Source organism: Muntiacus reevesi, chromosome 22 (genome assembly GCF_963930625.1).
Source record: "Muntiacus reevesi chromosome 22, mMunRee1.1, whole genome shotgun sequence".
Lineage (NCBI taxonomy): Eukaryota > Metazoa > Chordata > Mammalia > Artiodactyla > Cervidae > Muntiacus > Muntiacus reevesi.
Genome location: NC_089270.1, coordinates 17,215,192 through 17,232,771, shown reverse-complemented (window position 1 = coordinate 17,232,771; position 17,580 = coordinate 17,215,192). Strand labels below are relative to the sequence as shown.

Sequence of the window (17,580 nt, the reverse complement as noted above, 5' to 3'; positions counted from 1 at the left end):
GTTCCACGACAAGTCCTGGACGGCGGAAACCAGGCTTGGGGCCAGGGGTCGTCGGGGAAGAGCCAGAGAGAATGTAGGGGAAAAAGAGACTGAAGAAATCCAGACCCAGGAGGGGCGCCAAAGGGGAGGGAGAGTGAGCACATTCTTGTCTACGCTTCTCCAATTAATTTCAAAATAAAATGGGAACCGTGTGGTTTGAATTGCTCTTAAAAGCGGGAGGGGAGCCGGGAGAAGGAGATCCATCTTTTTATACCAAATTCCAAAAAGAAAGCATCTTACATTTTAAATATTCACAATAAAGTAACTTCTAGTCAGTGTGACTCACGATTTATTTACAAAGAGCCTTCAACAGGTTACTTTAGTCGGCACAGCAGTTTGCGGGGGAGACTTGTCCCTCTTCCCATCGGTGGCTCCGAGGTCCCCCGCGCGGTGGGTGTCGGAGGGTCCAGACCGGGTCTCCGCGCTCCCCGCCCCGGCCGGTCTCCAGGCAAAAGTGGGGGTGGGGGAGGCGCAAAAGGAGGGGGGGACACGGGGAGGGAGACGCGGCTGGGGCACCGAGCGGGGGCGGAGGGTGGCCCCCTGCAGCATCAGTTCGGTGCAATTCGTGGTCTGGTCTGCCACGTCTCGTCATCCTCCCAAGTCTCTGTCCCCTGCCCCCGCTCCGCTCGTAGGTTACAAAAATAGATATGTACATCTTAGAAAAGAGCGCGGGGCCCCGGCGGGCGCGCGGCGGCGGGCGCTCAGGACGAGCCCTCGGTCTCGGACGCGTGCAACAGGAGCCCGCCGCCGCCGCCGCCGCCACTCGACTTGTGCTTCTTCAGCAGCTGCGTGATTTTCTCGTCGTCCGAGTTGGGGTCCAGGGGCTTGTTGTAGTCGTCGTCCTCCTCCTCGTTCTCCGAGGCTCCTTTCAGCCGCTCGGTCTCCGAGTCCTGCTTCTTCTTGGCCGTGGCCATCTCGGCTGCGTGCTTCTTCCTCCACTTGGTCCGGCGGTTCTGGAACCAGACCTGGGAGACCGAGAAAGCGGAGAAGAGGGGAGATTCGGGGGGAGGCGGGGTGGTGGAAGGAATTTCCGCGGAGCAGAGGAGGCAGGCCGTGGGCCCCCGCTCCTGCGGGCCGCCCCCCATCCCTCCCCCGAGGGCGAGACGCGCTCCCCCGAAGCCCTCCCGCGGCCCGGCCGTCAAAGTCGGTCTCCATCGCCCGGGTCTCGTCCTCGGATCGGGCACCAACAAACTGCCTGCCGTTGCCATAGTGATAGCAACACAAGAGTACTGAGGTTGTCACTGAGCGATTTCTCAGAAGAGGGAAAAAAAAAAAAAAAAAAACTTGGAAACTTAAACTGAGTTTCCCTAAAAGACTCGCTTGCCTACTTTCTAGTTGGAAGTAGAAAACTTTTCCCCTCCGTAAAACTGCCTCCTAATGATTGCAATTCTATTCGTTTTTTTACTTTCTCAGATTCAGGTATTTCAAACAATCTGAAGCGTACTTGCTTTTTAGTGAGATTTGTGGGGAAAGACACAGCATTTACACTAATAACCTCTGTGGTTTTTTTTTCACTTTTGGATATTTGTCTGTTTCACTTATTTCAGATCTGAAAACACACAAAAGTGGTGGGTAAACACTCCCCTATCCATGTATACTTGTATCATGTAATGTCAAATTAAAAAACAGATAAAACACAAACTTCAAGTCAGTGATAATAACCAACATAAATGCATGAAAATATTTAACCGCTTAGTTGAAATCATCATAATAGCTTGTGTGTCTCTATCTCTCTCGTTTAATGTTTTTCATAAAACCAAAGACCAAGGCAAGAATCTTCATGAGTTATTTTTTAAAAGTGAAATTTTGCCAATTACATTATTTCCCACTATTAGCATGCCTGGTCTTTCAAATGTTATTTTAATATTGATCCTTCCTAAGACATTCATTTTTATACAACTATTTTAAGCGTATTCATGATTTTTGACATCGTGTTTGATACACATATATTTTAAACCGAAAGCACGAGCCATAAGTAACCAATTTCCCAAATACATTGAATCATCCTCTCTTTATGCTTCTCATCCATTTTCTCATCTGTTATGTATTTATCTAGAGAATCGGAATTGTTAAGAAAGAGATTTTAGTTTCTTTATGCAGCTATAATAATTCATTTCTAGCCACACAGACATATTTATGGTGACAAATGAAGACCTCCAGACTACTGTGGTAAACTTTGTACCAACCACTGCAAAAAGTAATCCTAACAGTGATGGTACTCCCATGGTCACATACAAAATCACTCCTGAAATGCATTTTATGATGCTTGTCCAGGGAGAAATATCTCTAACCAGCAGACTTGGCTAACCTTATCTCTACTTACTTTTCAAAGCAAGAACATAACTAATAGAAACAGATTTAAACACACGCACACACCAAAAACTATATATATGTATATGTGTGTATTTATATATATACACACATAGCGAGATATAGCAAACTAAAGAACAAAAGGGAATACTGGAAATACAGGAAACCACTAGATTTACGGTACACAGCTGTTTCCATCCCTTTATTTTTCAGGCAAAGAGTTCTCCAATTTGATTCCCTGGAAATATACTGTACAACTCAATTATAAGCTAAGTGACATTTTAATTATAAATTGTCATAAGCAGTAAAACCTTACATCTATTGATAACCTTCTGTTTCATAATACAATCATAATCTTGTTAATTCACTTGGAAAATTACTACTCCAAAGTGACTGCCTTCAGGCTCAGTTAAAAGCAGGTGCATCCATGTTAAGGGGTCAAATCTTGTGGATTTATTTTTTTTTTTTAACCTGTAAGTTAATACAGTAGCAGTATAATGCCGATCTACATTAGGAAATTCTGTAACTAGTGGAGCCTGAATTGACGAGCAAAAGCTTGAATATCCTTACAAATAGAACAAATAGAAGCTATCTAACTGGCCTCATCTATTCTCAGGGCTGATATTTCAGTAATGCTTTTATTCTCTAATAATGGCGAGTTCCCCCAGCACATGCTGCTATCTAGATTAACCTAATTTCAAAGGCGGGGGGCTTGATTCCTTTTGTTCATCAACAGTTTGCCCGCTTGTGAGATCCAGAGCCTTGTAACTTACTCCCCCCCCCCCCCCCCCGCCCCCAACCTCCTTCGCTGATCTCAGCTCTCCCCAGGCTCCGCAAACCCGCACCCCTGGGCGAGCGACTATTTGTTAGTTTGGGGTGTGTGTGTGCGTGTGCGTGTGTGAGTGTGCGTGTGTGTAGGCACAGGCGCACGGTGTACACAGGGGCGCTATTCCTCGAGGTTTGCAAGGTCCACTCACCTTGACCTGACTCTCCGTCATCCCCAATGAATAGGCCAAGCGAGCCCTCTCGGGCCCCGCCAAGTATTTCGTTTGTTCGAAAGTCTTCTCCAGGGCAAAGATCTGCTGGCCCGAGAACGTGGGTCTCGTGTGTTTCCTCTTTCCGTCTTTGTCCAACAAGATGGATCCTTGATCTAGGAGAACGGATTTTTAAAAAGGAAACAGAGAAGCAGTCAGTTATGAGCGGCTCCACTGAGAAGAAACGAACTCCAGAAACGACGTTGCGGTGGGAACCGAGAGCCTGTTTCTCGGCAGCATTGAAAAACGCTGGGGGCGCTTAGGGCCCTTCCCCCCTTCGCTTTTTTTTACACCCACCTGTTTTATTCCTTTCTTTTTTTTTTTTTTTTTTTTTTGTCTTTTAAGCGGGAGTGTTTGGAACTGCAGTAAATAACCTTTGGCCTAACAACGACGTCCAACTGAGAGCGCATCGCTCGTTTGCCGAGGCAAAATGGCTAGGGCCCTGGAAACCGAGTGCGGGGCGGAGGGCTGGTGAGCAAGTCCCCTTCCTCGCCCGCCTTGTCTAGTTGGCGGCGCTCGGTCTCGGGGCCTTTGCGTGGGGACGACTAGTTTTGTTCCTTGAACGCTTTCCTAACCTGTGTCCGCGCCACAAAGGGCGCCTTGTTTTAGAAACACAGCGAGCTAAGTCGCCCCCCAACCCTAACGCCGCGGCGGCCGAGGGGGAGGGGGCGTCGCCTTTGTTGGAGGTCCCTACGTGGCCGTCCGAACACACACAAAAGCGTCTCCCCGAGCCCTCACCCGCCCCCCCAGGTCGCCCCAGTCCCCAAGGAAACCTCCACTTGGCTCCCCCAACTTCCCTCAGTTACTGCCGCTCAGCCACAGAGACGTGGGAAACTTCGGGGGGACTCGGTCAAAAGCGAAGAACTGAGCGAGACAGGGACGGGGCACTGGGCCCTCAATGCCACCCGGGAGGATGAGAGCTACGTCCGCGAGCTGGCCAACCACCTAGAAGATTAGTGTGATCCTGGGCTGACTCAGTTGGTTTCCAGCTAGATCTCTGCGGGATGTTGTCTTCCCCCCGCCCCACCCCCCAGCCTTGTCCCGACGCCTGGTTCATCCTCCGGTTCTTTCTCCTACTAGGATGTTGAGAGCCACGACGCCCCTCAATATGTCCAGGCCCAAGGCGTCCCAGCCCTTGGGGCCAAGACAGGTGGAAAAACCAGGGCCCAGCGGTGGGGAGCGGCCCGAAGTGGCGCCGGCCCTCGTGCACCGACCGCGGGCCTGTCTTCAGTGGGCTGCCCTGGGCTGCGGGTACTCGCAGGACGAAGGAGGGGGGCGGTGAAGGCGATCAGGTGAGGTGGGGACACCCTGGACCAAGTCGCACATGCAAACGCATGCGTTCGGCTCAGGGCTGTGAAGGGTTCGTCGATGCCGTTCCCCCACCAGGAGACCAGTGAGGCTGCGAAGATCGAATGGGACTTTGGCCTGGGACGCCGGAAAGCTGGAATGCGGGCGGGGACGCAGTAGCCCCTCTTGCCTTCCGCACCTCTTTAACCCAGGAGGGGCCTACAGTTCCGGGCCGGGCTGTTCCTGGAGCAGCCGGGACCTCGGATGAGACACAAGTCCCGCACGCCGCGGTGTGTTTCACCGAGACGCATGCACACGCGCTGTGCTCCGCGTGCCCGGGACTTGGGAAGAGAGGTCGCCTGGACACACCATGGAGCTCAGGAAAGCGAGAATCCCTCCCCGAACGCCCCGGCCCATCCTAAATCGTGTGATTCTGGCGCTGCCAAACTGCTCGGCCCGCACGAGGGTGGACCCGGCCGCTTGCACACCAGAGGCCGTGACCTGAGAGCGGGCAGAACCAGTACACGTGGGCGCAGCAGGCGACTGTACTCACGAGGGGTGCAGGCCAGGCGGGCGTCCCTCCAGGGCGGGCTCTGCATCACTCCCGGCCAGAAGATAGGCGTCCGGCCGGGCAGCTCGGCGAGCGGCTTCGGGTACCGACCCACGGCGGCCACGGCCGCGGCGCTGGGGCTGAAGTAGAGCCCGGGCGGCGGCGGCGGCGGGCTCAGGCTGCTGAAACGGGGCAGGCCGGCCAGGAGCCCCGCTGGCGACGAGGCGGCGGCGGCCGCCGCTGCAGCTGCGGCCGCGGCGGCCGAAGCGGAGGTGGACGAGGAAGAGGAGGAGGAGGAGGACCCGGAGGGCGAGGCGGAGGGCAGGGCGGCCCCTGTGGCCACGGGCATGGAGGGCCGGCTCAGGATGTCGTTGATGCCGTGCGGGGTGGCGGCCGAGAGCTGCTGCGGGGGGCTGCCCAGGGCCGAGAGCCCCCCCGCGGCCGGGGGCTTCAGGCTGCCCGGGTTGTGGGCGCCCAAAGGCGGGGAGGGCGACGACGAGGAGGACGAGGAGGACGAGGAGGAGGGGGGGCCGGCGGGCAGCGGGGGGTAGGCGGCGGGGTACAGCGGGGTCTTCATTTCTGCCATGCTGTGCAGGGCGGCCAGGGGCGGGCTGCTGAGCAGGAACGCGCTCTGCCGGGGGCCCTCCATCGCCCCCACCGCTAACATCCCACGACCAGGCCGGAACCCGCGGCCACGCAGCGAGGGCGCCGGCTCCTGCCCCCCGGCGGGGCTCCGCAGAGCGAGAAGCGCTGCGGGCGCGAGCAAGGAGGCGCTCGGCGGCGCACCCGGGGGCGACCTGCCAACTGGGCCAGGAATGCCGCCGCCGAGAGTTGCTCTCGGAACTGCGCAGCAGAAATGTCCAAACACACCAGTGGAGAGGCGGTGGCTGGCCGAGACCAGCGAGCAGCGTCCGGGTGGTTTGGGCTGTCCTTTCCCTGAGAGAGTCCTGGATTCAATCTCGGGCTCCTCGCTTCTTCCTCACTTTTTCCTCCCCGCTCAAAGCGCGCAACTTCTCATCTTCTCTCTCTTGGAAATAAACAAAACCAAACCCCGCCGGCCCCAGAAAGCTCGTAACAAAGTTAAGAATCACCGAATCTTTGATGTGGGGACAGTTGGGGGTGAGGGGCCGGCTCGCTTTCTTCGGGGAGGTTCAAAGGACGCCGGGTTCCGCTCGACGAGCTCCAGTCTTACTTGGATGCCCTGCTCTTTCGGCCACGAGGCTGATTCGCACTCGGCGCGTGGAGCGCGCAGGGAGAGAGCGCATCCAACCCGCGGGAGGGTTGGCCTCTGGGCGGGCTTCCACCGCCTGCTCTGCCCAAGGCTTCGGCGCCAGAAAGGGCAGTGCCACCGATCCCCGCGGCTCCCAGACTCGGCGCGCCGATCCGTCTTCCCCTCTGCGCCACGGGGTTGCAGAGTTGCAATATTGAAAAGAAAAAGAAAAAAAAAAGTGGGGAGGAAAAACACGGAGAAGCAAAGACTAAGTGAAAAGTCTGACGCCTTCAGTTACGGCTCCAGGCGTCTGTCCACTTCTGCAAAAGGGCCTGGCGACCCCGGCCCCACCCCGCCCCCAGCGCCCTGTCTTCCTCTCACTCTCCGCCTTTGCCTCTTCTGTCTCGCATTTTCTTCGCGGCTCTACAGGCTTCGCTCTTCTAAGTCCTGTCCTCCGGCCAAGCTGACCCCCTCTCCGAGGCTGTTCCTCTACCTCTCTCTCTCCTCTGCTTGCTCCCTCCGGGCCTGACAGTTCAGATGAAGCTCTCAAAGGTAATAAAACATTTGCATCACTCTCTACCCCTCTTTAGCTGGGGGACGAGAGGGAGGGGGAGGTGGGGGTCCAAACTGAGAACTTTGAAGGACGTCACTCCGAGGCAGCCGGGAAGGGCGGGCCCGAGGAGCGGGGGAGGGTGGGGTGCAGGCCGGGGGCGTAACCACCGTCTCCAATAGCGCTCTGCCTGGGGCCTCGCGTCGCCTCCGGGTCACGCCCACTCGGGAGCGCCGCGCCCTCCGATTGGCTGAAGGGGGCGAGCCGTAGGGCCGCGCCCGCCTGGTTCCCGCCCCCTCCCGGTTGTATCCCGCCGGAGGGCGGGGCCAGGGGCGGGGCCTGGCGAGTGGTGCGCTTCGGCCGCAGGGCCAGTGGACGCCTCAATTAATTGTGTTAAATAAAATGGGAAAAGGGAGGGGGGGGAGCAGAGACGAAGAGGGTATTACTTTTTAAAGAGAAGAATAATGAAAACCCAGCCCTTTTATGGAAGAGCAGTTCATATTCTTCCCTCGCCTCCCCCTCGCCTGCTCTCGTCACCCTAGCCCCCCCTTCCCCCACGAGCTCACGACGCCTCACCTCGAACAGAGTCTGGTCTCTTGTAAAATGGAGCTAATGGAGCAGGCAGCCGGCGCAGCCCTGGCCTAGCTCCTTTTGAAGGGATTAATTAAAGGCCATCTGGGCTCTCCCAGGATTGTGTAAATTAATTTGTTGCTCCTTAAGCCTTAGAGATGTCCTTAATCCCCTTGTAGGCCGAAGGATCGCCCTATTCCATCTTTGCCACCTCCCCGCTTTCCTTCTCTCTTTCTTCTCTTTCACTTTTCTTTTTATTCCCGGGTCTCGCCCCACCTCCACACACACGAGATGTTGTCATTTATAGGTTTACTCCATTCTCAGGGAACGGAATCAGCTTATTGGGAGCTTTTGTTTCTTATGTGATGTTTCAACCTGACAGCAGTGAACTTTTTAAACTTTTCTCCCCTGTGATCATTATTTGTTTTGAGTTTTATGGGGTCAGAATCATCAAAATTGAGGTGGAGTCTTTAGATACAAAAGTATCTGGTACACATACACCTACCCCTCCACAACCATCTTGAAAACTGTTACCCTCTCTCAACTCCAGAATGTTTCGGGAGATGGAGACTTCCCAGCTTCTGCGCTGTGATGATGGGATGTCTTAGGGTTTAGGTGTTGGACTGCGGTTTCCCTTATTCCCTCTCAATTTCTTCCATCGCTGGACATCTTTAAATTTCCAGGAGCCGTTGAGCTGTGTACACGGGGAAGGAAGACCCTTGCACAATTTTGAGATTTCAGGGTATTAAAGTAGCACACCATCGAGGGATAGTCACTACAGTAGTTTGGACGAGATCATTAAGTCCAAACTTAATCAGCAGAAAATTAAAATAAATAAGGAATACAATTCGAGCGGCATCACCCATGGACCGAGTTTGGCTGTGAGAGCCAAAAGCTCTTATTTGCATCCCAGCACGGAAAGCCAGAGGGCTTATTCCACTTAGATAATCTACATTTCCGCTGCACTGATCTTTCAAAGGTAGCAACTTGAGCTTGAGTTTGAGAGGTTTTTGTTTATCTTTTGCCACTTCTATTATTCACTTCTGATATAATGTTCCCTCTCCATTATTTTTCATTAATTTCAAGACTGGGCTAAACCCGTCACTACACAGACCCTAGAATCTGACTAAGGGGAGGGTGAGGTTCTTCTTCAATGTGAATTATGCTGAGTAGGGCAAGAAGAGAGATGATGAGGGGGCCGTGTGTATTTCCCCGTCAGGATGTTTGCTGGGTCGTGGGTATAAACTCCAGCGCCCTGTCCTTGGACTGCTAGGGGAACTCCAGTAGGAGGGAGGCGCGTGTAACCCAACCCTGGCCCGAGAGTTGGGGTCCTCTGCTTCTCGATTCGTTAAAAACGAAACTTTATCTCGCCTCGGGAGTCTCCAGGACGGCGGTGACACACACCTTCGCCTGGACCCCGCGCCTGGGCCCCGAGCGACCGTCTCACCTGGCCCGCACGCCTCACACCACATTCTAGAGGACTAGGTAGGAATGGAGAAGGAAGGAAGCCAGTGATTCCCAAATACTCCAATTTCTAAAAGCGATTTCGCTTTATGTCATGTAAATAGCCTGACCTGGGAAAGCATTGAACATTTTCCTATTGTAAATCTAGTATCTGATTTGGGGTGGGTGAGGTAGAAATAGAGCAAAATCAGAAAGACCGACCAACCCGGTGGACCATTGCTTCAATTCCACCCAAGTCTGGGCTAATTGTCATCGGTAAATGATTGCAAAGCTTGGGTGCCGGCTGGAAGTCTCAATCGTTTGCTTTTATTTATCATTCACATTGCGGAATTAAAACAGCAGTGTCGTTCTTAATTGTGACAATAAAAACATCTGGGTTCTGTGTACCTAGATCCCCGGGGGGTGAGCCCTGGGTGCCCGAATCCCGCGTGGGGCAATGAAATTCAGACGCTCACGGCGAGGTGCGGCCGAAGGAAGGCCGGTGGGTGCCTCCTGCCTGGTGCTGTTATCATGATCGATCTTCTCCGTCTGTCTCCAGCTGGGAGCCGGGAGAGCGAGGGGCGTCCTCGAAGGGGGTGGGCTGGTGGGAGAGATGACCCTGCAGAGCTAAAACCACCTTCCGGACGGCGTCCTGGAGGAGCAGATCCCCACGCGGATGTGGGAGGCGGATTTTTGGTCAGGGCCATCTTACACGCCGCATACACACGCCCTAAAGAATCAGGACTTCTCTCGATCGGAGAACCACCCCCGCCCCCAACACCCGCGCGCGGTTCTGCCCACGACCTAAGAGAGCCCAGCATTTCTAAGCAACCCTTGGGAATGGAACGTGTCACACGTGCTCACGACCCCCTCTACCCTCCGCGTATATATATCTGGGGGTGGGGGGGCTGTGTTGGGAAGCGATTGATTTGCATTTTAATTGAAAAATAAATGAAAGCGGTTTGGCAAATTCGGAGGTTGCCAAAAGAGCTACAAGGGTAGGGGTGAAGAAAGCGACGCCCCCGTCTCCAGCCCCTGGACTTCCTTTAAGCCTGCTGACCAGGGCCTCCGTTTTCAAGTTACTGTTCCCAGTCGGTTCCTACTATTAGGCAGCCTGCACCACGCACTTCACCATCCCACCCTCGGTGTTAACCCTGGACTCGGACGCCTAGCCAGTTGTGTTACTTCTGTTTTAAATGGAAGGAGCAGCACCTAAATTCAGAGTAATTCACAGAGGAATGCAAATGAAATCTCAGCTAAGTGTACTTAAATTCAGCAGTCTGTCGGGGATGAATGATAACTATTCTTCCCCAAATATATTAACGTCAAACAAAGGTCGGGATACTCAAGTGTAGCCACAGGAAGCCAATTCTAAATTCGGAGAAGGAGGGAGGGGGGGACGAAGGGAATTTTGTGTGTTTCAGGCCGAAACCCACTCCAAAGGGTGTTTGCCTGAATTGTCCGGAGGACTTCTTGAATAACTCCACTTGGGCCGACGAATGGGGCTCGTTTGGGCTGAACTCGGAGGCCGGTTGGGTTTACAGTTCCTGTTAAAAAGAGGGGTCGAGTGGAGCCGGCGGCTAAGTAGAAACGCAAGGGAGAAAGAGGAAAGTCCACAGTCTTGGAATCCCTCAGTTTCAGAGAAGAGCACTGCGTGTGCATCTCTTTGCATGCCTCAAAGGCGGTGTTGTGGGAACTGGATCCTTGGCCGCTTCTGCTGATCAGAAATGAAGGCGATCACTTGGGAAGGGTCGGGATACAGAGAAGTCTACAAATGCCAGGTGGGGAAGAGCCCTGGGGAGATCCTGCTGTCGGCCTGGCTCTCTCCGCTGAGACCAACGCAAAATGAGAGAAGGACAGCCTCGTGGGATCTACTACCAAAAAGGTGTGGAATTTCATGCCAGCTTCCACCTCCCGGCTCCCATCAGGGATCTTCAGTGTGACAACACGACACCCCTGCGCACACCTACAGAAGCTCTCCTGGGGGACACGTGCACTTGGAAGGGGGGAGGCTGTGAAAAGTCCCAGAAGATGGAGAATTCTAAGTCCGTAAACGTCTGCAATATCAAAACCGGATTCAGGAGAAAGAGGACATGCAAGAAAACACCAATGACCTGCTAAAGAGAAAACTAGTCTTGAACTTCAGCAAAACACACATAACTTTAACAAATATATCTGCATGTGTAACACCCAAGCCCGGCATGCCCCCGAGTATTTTCTACAAAGACTCATTGACTTCCAGGGAAAGTACATGCTTTGACGTATATTCTGGAAACCAAGATCCAGTGTGAATTCTTCCATGTGCTTGAAGGAATGTCTGTGAATGTCTGCAATTTCCTTAAAGAATAGAATGCTAGTTCAGTTTCACCACCAGCTTACGGAATATCTGATGTGAACGGTAGGTAAAAAAAATTTACACCTGTATAAATGACGTCCAAAATTTAAGTAATTTTAAAGGAGCCCATGACCTAGTTCCTCTTTCAGTCCCCCTAAAAGGTGTTGCTTCTGACTTGGGTGTGCGTGCATGTGTCAGCATTGGTCCTTGCAGCCGACTCACCGTGCGCCACTCCTTATTCTTCCCTGAAAGAAAGTTGTCTTGTTTGCGTCACTGCCTCGCTTGCAGTGCCTGGATCCTTCAGGCCGTTTTAAAGAAATCCTGAGCACTTACCGCCCTCTTGTGGAATAAACTTAGCAGTTCATTCGGTCTAGAAAAGACAAGCCCGTCTGGTTGTGTTAAAAGCAGAAATTGAATTTCTCAAAGAGGTTTGCCTTTGTATAGATCCTTGATTAACATGGGCTTAATTTTTATCTGAAATGCCAAATGCATCAAGTGAAGTGTATGCCTGGCAATTCTTGCTTTAATTCAGATAGCAAAAGCCTTCTAAAATGAACATTTCAATTTTAATCTTTCTTCCTCCCCTACCCTTCGTTGCATTCCATCATTTGACTCAGTCTGGATAAAACAAATTTCGATTTTTATTGGAATTATCATTTTTACTTTTCTTCCCTAATTATCAAAATAGTACTATGCTTAATTCAGAATATTTGGAAAGTAGAGAGAATTATAAAAACAAAGAGTCATCCATAAGCCCATATTCAGGGGACAAACTCTTCTGATATTTTGACATATTTGCTTGCTGTCTTTTCTCCACTCTTAATCCTATGTTTTGCTTTAATGGTCGAGGTCTCACTGAGTGTATAGTAGCGTATCCTGAAACTTATTTTATGACCTGCTTTATTCACTTATTGAATCGGGTACAGATCAGCGCTGAAATCTCCCAGACTTCGTCTCCTATGAAGCGAGAAGAGCCCTGCATGCTGTCAGGGACCTGGGTCCGTTCAGCTTACTCCCACAAACCATGGTCCTGCAGGAAGGCCAAGTGCTCAATGCCAAGATTCCTGCCCTGAGTCTTCCATGAACCCCTTCAGCTTCTCAGACACTTTACCACTAGTTCTCAGACTGTTCTGACATATATTATCAGTAATAGCTAACACTGAATGTTTACTTTTCTGAGTACTTCACAGTAGTAATTCAACAACAATTCTGCATCTCTGCATTAATACGGTAGCTATCCCTATTATAAGAATGATGAAATTAAAGCACAGAGAAGTTAGGTAACTTGCTTAAGATTATACAGTTAGTAATTGGGGAAGCTGGAATTTAAACCCCAGGTGGTCTGGCTCCATAGTCCATACTTTAACTCAATTAAACTGGTGCTCTGAAAACTGGGCGGGGGGGGGGGCGGAATTAAGGTATAAGAAAGCAATCCTGAATGTTATAAATTTTTATGTTATCTTTATGCATTTGTTTGTTTATTTGGCTACATTGGGTCTTAGTTTCAGTATGAGGGATCTTCAGTGTTTCATGTGAGATCTTTCATTGCTCCACACGAATTCTCTCCAATTCTTCAGTCGTAGCCTGTGAGCTGGGTAGTTGGTCACTGAAAGTGAAAGTGAAGCTGCTGAGTTGACTTGTAGTGGGGTCCGACTAGTAGTGACTCCATGGACTGCAGGCTCCTCCGTCCATGGGATTTTCCAGGCAAGAGTACTGGAGTGGGTTGCCATTTCCTTCTCCAGGGGATCTTCCCGACCCAGGGATCGAACCCAGGTCTCCTGCATTGTAGACAGACACTTTACCATCTGAGCCACCACGGAAGTTGGTACATGGCTTAGTTGCTCCACAGCGTGGGGGATCTTAGTTCCCTGAACAGGGATCAAACCCAAGTTCCCTGCATTGCAAGGTGGATTTTTAACCACTTGACCACCAGGGAAGTCCCTGAATATTATTAATTGGTAAGTAAATATTAGGTGAATTTTTGCATATCCCATTACAGAAGAAAATCTCACAATTCACAATCTCTTTGGTAAGAAAGATATTGACAAGGATAATGGAGCTTATTGAATTATTTGTTAAGTTATTCATATAAAAATTTAATTCCCGAAAATAATATTAGGCCTTGGTTTATGTGCAAGACACATATTTAAGTTCAAATATACTTTTAATTTTAATTACTTTTTAAAAACGACTGACCTTATTTTTAGGACAACTTTTAGGCATCTTGATTACTTTTTAAATTAAAATTTGATTTTAACAAATACACAGCTTAGCTTCACATTTTTGTTCCCTGAATTCAGGGTAGTGGTTAATTATAGAGTCACTTCACAGATGGTCTAGATTATAGCTCTAAATGGCTGTTCACAGGCCAGATAGCCTTCTAAACAAACCTGTCAACCTGGTGATTTTACCTTCAAATTTGCCAAGGATGAGGGTTATCCCGTTGGCTGTCGAAAAAATCTCTAGTTACTTGGTATGGTGATGGAATAACAGCAGTACTCAAGCCCTGGTGGTGCTAGTGGTAAAGAACCAGCCTGCCAATACAGAAGACATAAGAGATGCAGGTTCGATCCATGGTTGGGAAAGATCTGTTGGAGAAGGAAATGGCAACCCACTCCAGTATTCTTTTTTTTTTTAATAAATATTAGTTGGAGGCTAATTACTTTACAATATTGTAGTGGTTTTTGCCATACATTGACATGAATCAGCCATGGATTTACATGTGCTCCCCTCCCGATCCCCCCTCCCGCCTCCCTCTCCATCCCATCCCTCTGGGTCTTCCCAGTGCACCAGCCCCGAGCACTTGTCTCATGCATCCAACCTGAGCTGGTGATCTGTTTCACCCTTGATAGTATACTTGTTTCAAAGCTGTTCTCTCAGAACATCCCACCCTCGCCTTCTCCCACAGAGTGTAAAAGTCTGTTCTCTACATCTGTGTCTCTTTTTCTGTTTTGCATATAGGGTTATTGTTACCATCTTTTAAAATTCCATATATATGCATTAGTATACTGTATTGGTCTTTATCTTTCTGGCTTACTTCACTCTGTATAATGGGCTCCAGTTTCATCCATCTCATTAGAACTGATTCAAATGAATTCTTTTTAATGGTTGAGTAATATTCCATAGTGTATATGTACCACAGCTTCCTTATCCATTCGTCTGCTGATGGGCATCTAGGTTGCTTCCATGTCCTGGCTATTATAAACAGTGCCGCAATGAACATTGGGGTGCATGTGTCTCTTTCAGTTCTGGTTTCCTTGGTGTGTATGCCCAGGAGTGGGATTGCTGGGTCATATGGCAGTTCTATTTCCAGTTTTTTAAAAAATCTTCACACTGTTCTCCACAGTGGCTGACTAGTTTGCATTCCCACCAACAGTGTAAGAGGGTTCCCTTTTCTCCACACCCTCTCCAGCATTTATTGCTTGTAGATTTTTGGTTAGTAGCCATTCTTACTGGCGTGTAATGGTACCTCATTGAGGTTTTGATTTGCATTTCTCTGATAATGAGTGATGTTGAGCATCTTTTCATGTGTTTGTTAGCCATCTGTATGTCTTCTTTGGAGAAATTTCTGTTTCACTCCAGTATTCTTGCCTGGAGAATCCCATGGACAGAGGAGCCTGGCGGGCTACAGTCCAAGGGATCACAAAGAGTCGGTCAAGACTGAAGTGACTTAGCAAGCACGCAAGCTGTTTTACAATCCGCAGGGGTACAGTTATCAACCCACCAGAAGTGATGCCCTGTCTATTAGAACAAACTCGATGTTATCAGCCTGGACTTCAGCAACCCTATGTGATTCATGCTCTACTTCCTCCTATCTGTGATCTTGGGTAGTCTAATTACTCTTTATTTAGAACTAGCACTTTGTCATGCTAAAAATTACTCTCTAGACTTTGTGTTTTGCCTTTCATACGTTAGCTGGTAGAGGCAATCTTGCAGTGGTGATAGGTCTCTGTGTATACAGGGGTGAAGTTTACTTAAATGAAGTAGGCCTTCTTGATCTTAATCATCAGTGAAAGAGCAGGTCCTTGGGAAGGAGAGACATACTTGAAGGCAGGCCTTAAGTAATTAGAGAAGAGATGTTTACCTCACCCAGACTGTCCCTTGTTTGGGTTTGGATTTCGAACTGTCTAAGGTGCTTTTAAGATAGAGGTTAAATACAAGCACCATCACATGGAAGCAAAACTTGATCTAGAAACAGGACTCCCCTGGTGGTCCACTGGCTAAGGCTCCAAGCTCCCAGTGCAGGGTTTGATCCCTGTTCAGGGAGCTAGATCCCACATGCCACAACTAAGAGTTCACATGTCACAACTAAAGATCCCGCCTGCCACAGCTAAGAACTTTCACAGCCAAATGAATAAATAAAAATAAATATTAAACTAAAACCTTGATCTTGGAAGAAGAAAATCCTGCAGGGAACCCCAAATTAATGATGAGTACTTTGTATAACGGCTTCCCTGATGACTCAGCCATAAAAAATATACCTGCCAATGCAGAAGACTCGGGTTTGATCCCTGGGTCAGGAAGATCCCTTGGAGAAGGAAACGTCAACCCACTCCTGTATTCTTGCCTGAGAAGTCCCATGAACAGAGGATCCCGGTGGGCTACAGTCCATGGGGGTCACAAAAAGTTGGACATGACTTAGCAATTAAACAACAGGTTTGTGTAAACTAGTTTACCTAGTTTCATGATACTTATTTTTCACTTTACTTTTCCCTGTTCTTTGTTTAAATGTTCTATCATGGCTTAGGAATTGCTGCTACAAAGTATGAGTCCACTATCCATATTTGGACAAAATATTTTTAAGTAATTAATTTTTTTAAAATTTATGCCTGTTCTGGATCTTCACTGCTGCACGTGGGCCTTCTCCAGCTGTGTCAAGCTCTCACTGGGCCGCACTGGCTCAGTACTTGTGTTGCATGGCCTGAGTTGCTATGTGGCGTGTGGGGTCTTCCGGGACCATGGATTGAATCTGTGACCCCCGAATTGGCAGGTGGATTCTCTACCACTGAGCCACCAGGGAAGCCCCGGACAAAATATTAAAGGGAGATCTGTGAGCCTCCTGGGCTGGGTAGGTGGGCTATCTAGCTATTTCTCCCTTCCTCCACAGAAGTATTGCCTTCCTTAGAAAGGAGAGCACTGGTGTACTATCAGATGTAATGATTTGTGTTTTTCATGCAAATAAAAAATTCTCTGATAGGGTTAAGGGACTACAGCAAACAGGGGTAATAAGTGCCACATTGGTTTAAAACAGTGGTTCTCAACCCTGTTAGAATTAGTGCTCCCTTTTTAGAACAAATACTTGATAATGGCTCTTTTACTACCCTGAAATGATATTCCTATCTAGCTACACATTTAATTTCCCCCAAAAATCAATATATAGCCTGAACTATAACATAAAGGAAAAATAAATGGAAAATAATTTATACTAATGTAATATGCAATTCAATATGTATATGAGTGGAGACCACACTGAAGACAAAAAGTAATCAGAGATAAATATATATTTATAAACATCTAATCACAGTAAAGTCAGTCCCTACTGCAAATACAAGCTAAAGAAGGTGCTTCAATTATTATTTGAGACATTAGCATCTGTGTGCTGATTTTCAGAAATGGTAAATAACTCTTAAGTGAAATAAAGTTTTTTCCTTTAGTTTACATGGACGTTATTTTCCTAGATAATTCAGTGCTTATTGAAACCATATAAAAATGCCTTGTGTTTATATAAAAGGAAAGGAAAATGAAGTCGCTCAGTTGTGTCTGACTCTGCGACCCCATGGACTCTAGCCCACCAGGCTCCTTAGTTCATGAGATTTTCCAAGCAAGAGTACTGGAGTAGGTTGCCATTGCCTTCTCCAGGGGATCTTCCTGACGCAGGGATCAAACCTTGGTCTCCTGCATCGCAGGCAGATACTTTACTGTTAAGAGTTAATTCTGTGTTCAGTAATAAGGAGAATTTTCATCTACATAAGTGTCCATTGGGAGATCCAAATTTTTACGTTTTATACAAATGTGTTATAGGAGGTCTAGCTTCCTATATGCTATTTAACTTATAAGTTATTTAACTTATATGCAGGGTGCATCATGAGAAACTCTGGGCTGGAAGAAGCACAAGCTGGAATCAAGATTGCTGGGGGAAATATCAATAACCTCAGATATGCAGATGACACCACCCTTATGGCAGAAGGTGAAGAAGAACAAAAGAGCCTCTTGATGAAAGTGAAAGAGAGTGAAAAAGTTGGCTTAAAGCTC

At 49.1% G+C, this 17,580-nt stretch overlaps 1 protein-coding gene across 1 annotated transcript; it reads right to left on the bottom strand.

Moving 5' to 3' along the window:
• Positions 1-445: 445 nt before the first annotated feature.
• Positions 446-6,735, bottom strand: NKX6-1 (NK6 homeobox 1). Its single transcript, XM_065914294.1, has 3 exons — positions 5,224-6,735; positions 3,327-3,499; positions 446-1,004 (listed from the first exon to the last, which is right to left on the bottom strand). Exons 1-3 carry the CDS (start codon positions 5,885-5,887, stop codon positions 741-743), a joined length of 1,101 nt encoding a protein of 366 aa, XP_065770366.1. The 5' UTR covers positions 5,888-6,735; the 3' UTR covers positions 446-740.
• Positions 6,736-17,580: the final 10,845 nt, after the last annotated feature.

Bases quoted from the DNA above. Each gene is read 5' to 3' on its own strand.
- NKX6-1 (XM_065914294.1), bottom strand. From the start codon at position 5,887: ATGTTAGCGGTGGGGGCGATGGAGGGCCCCCGGCAGAGCGCGTTCCTG. The intron at 3,500-5,223 runs GTGAGTACAGTC...CCGTTCTCCTAG, and splicing joins CCGCCTGGCCTGCACCCCTC to ATCAAGGATCCATCTTGTTG. The intron at 1,005-3,326 runs GTGAGTGGACCT...TCGGTCTCCCAG, and splicing joins TGACGGAGAGTCAGGTCAAG to GTCTGGTTCCAGAACCGCCG.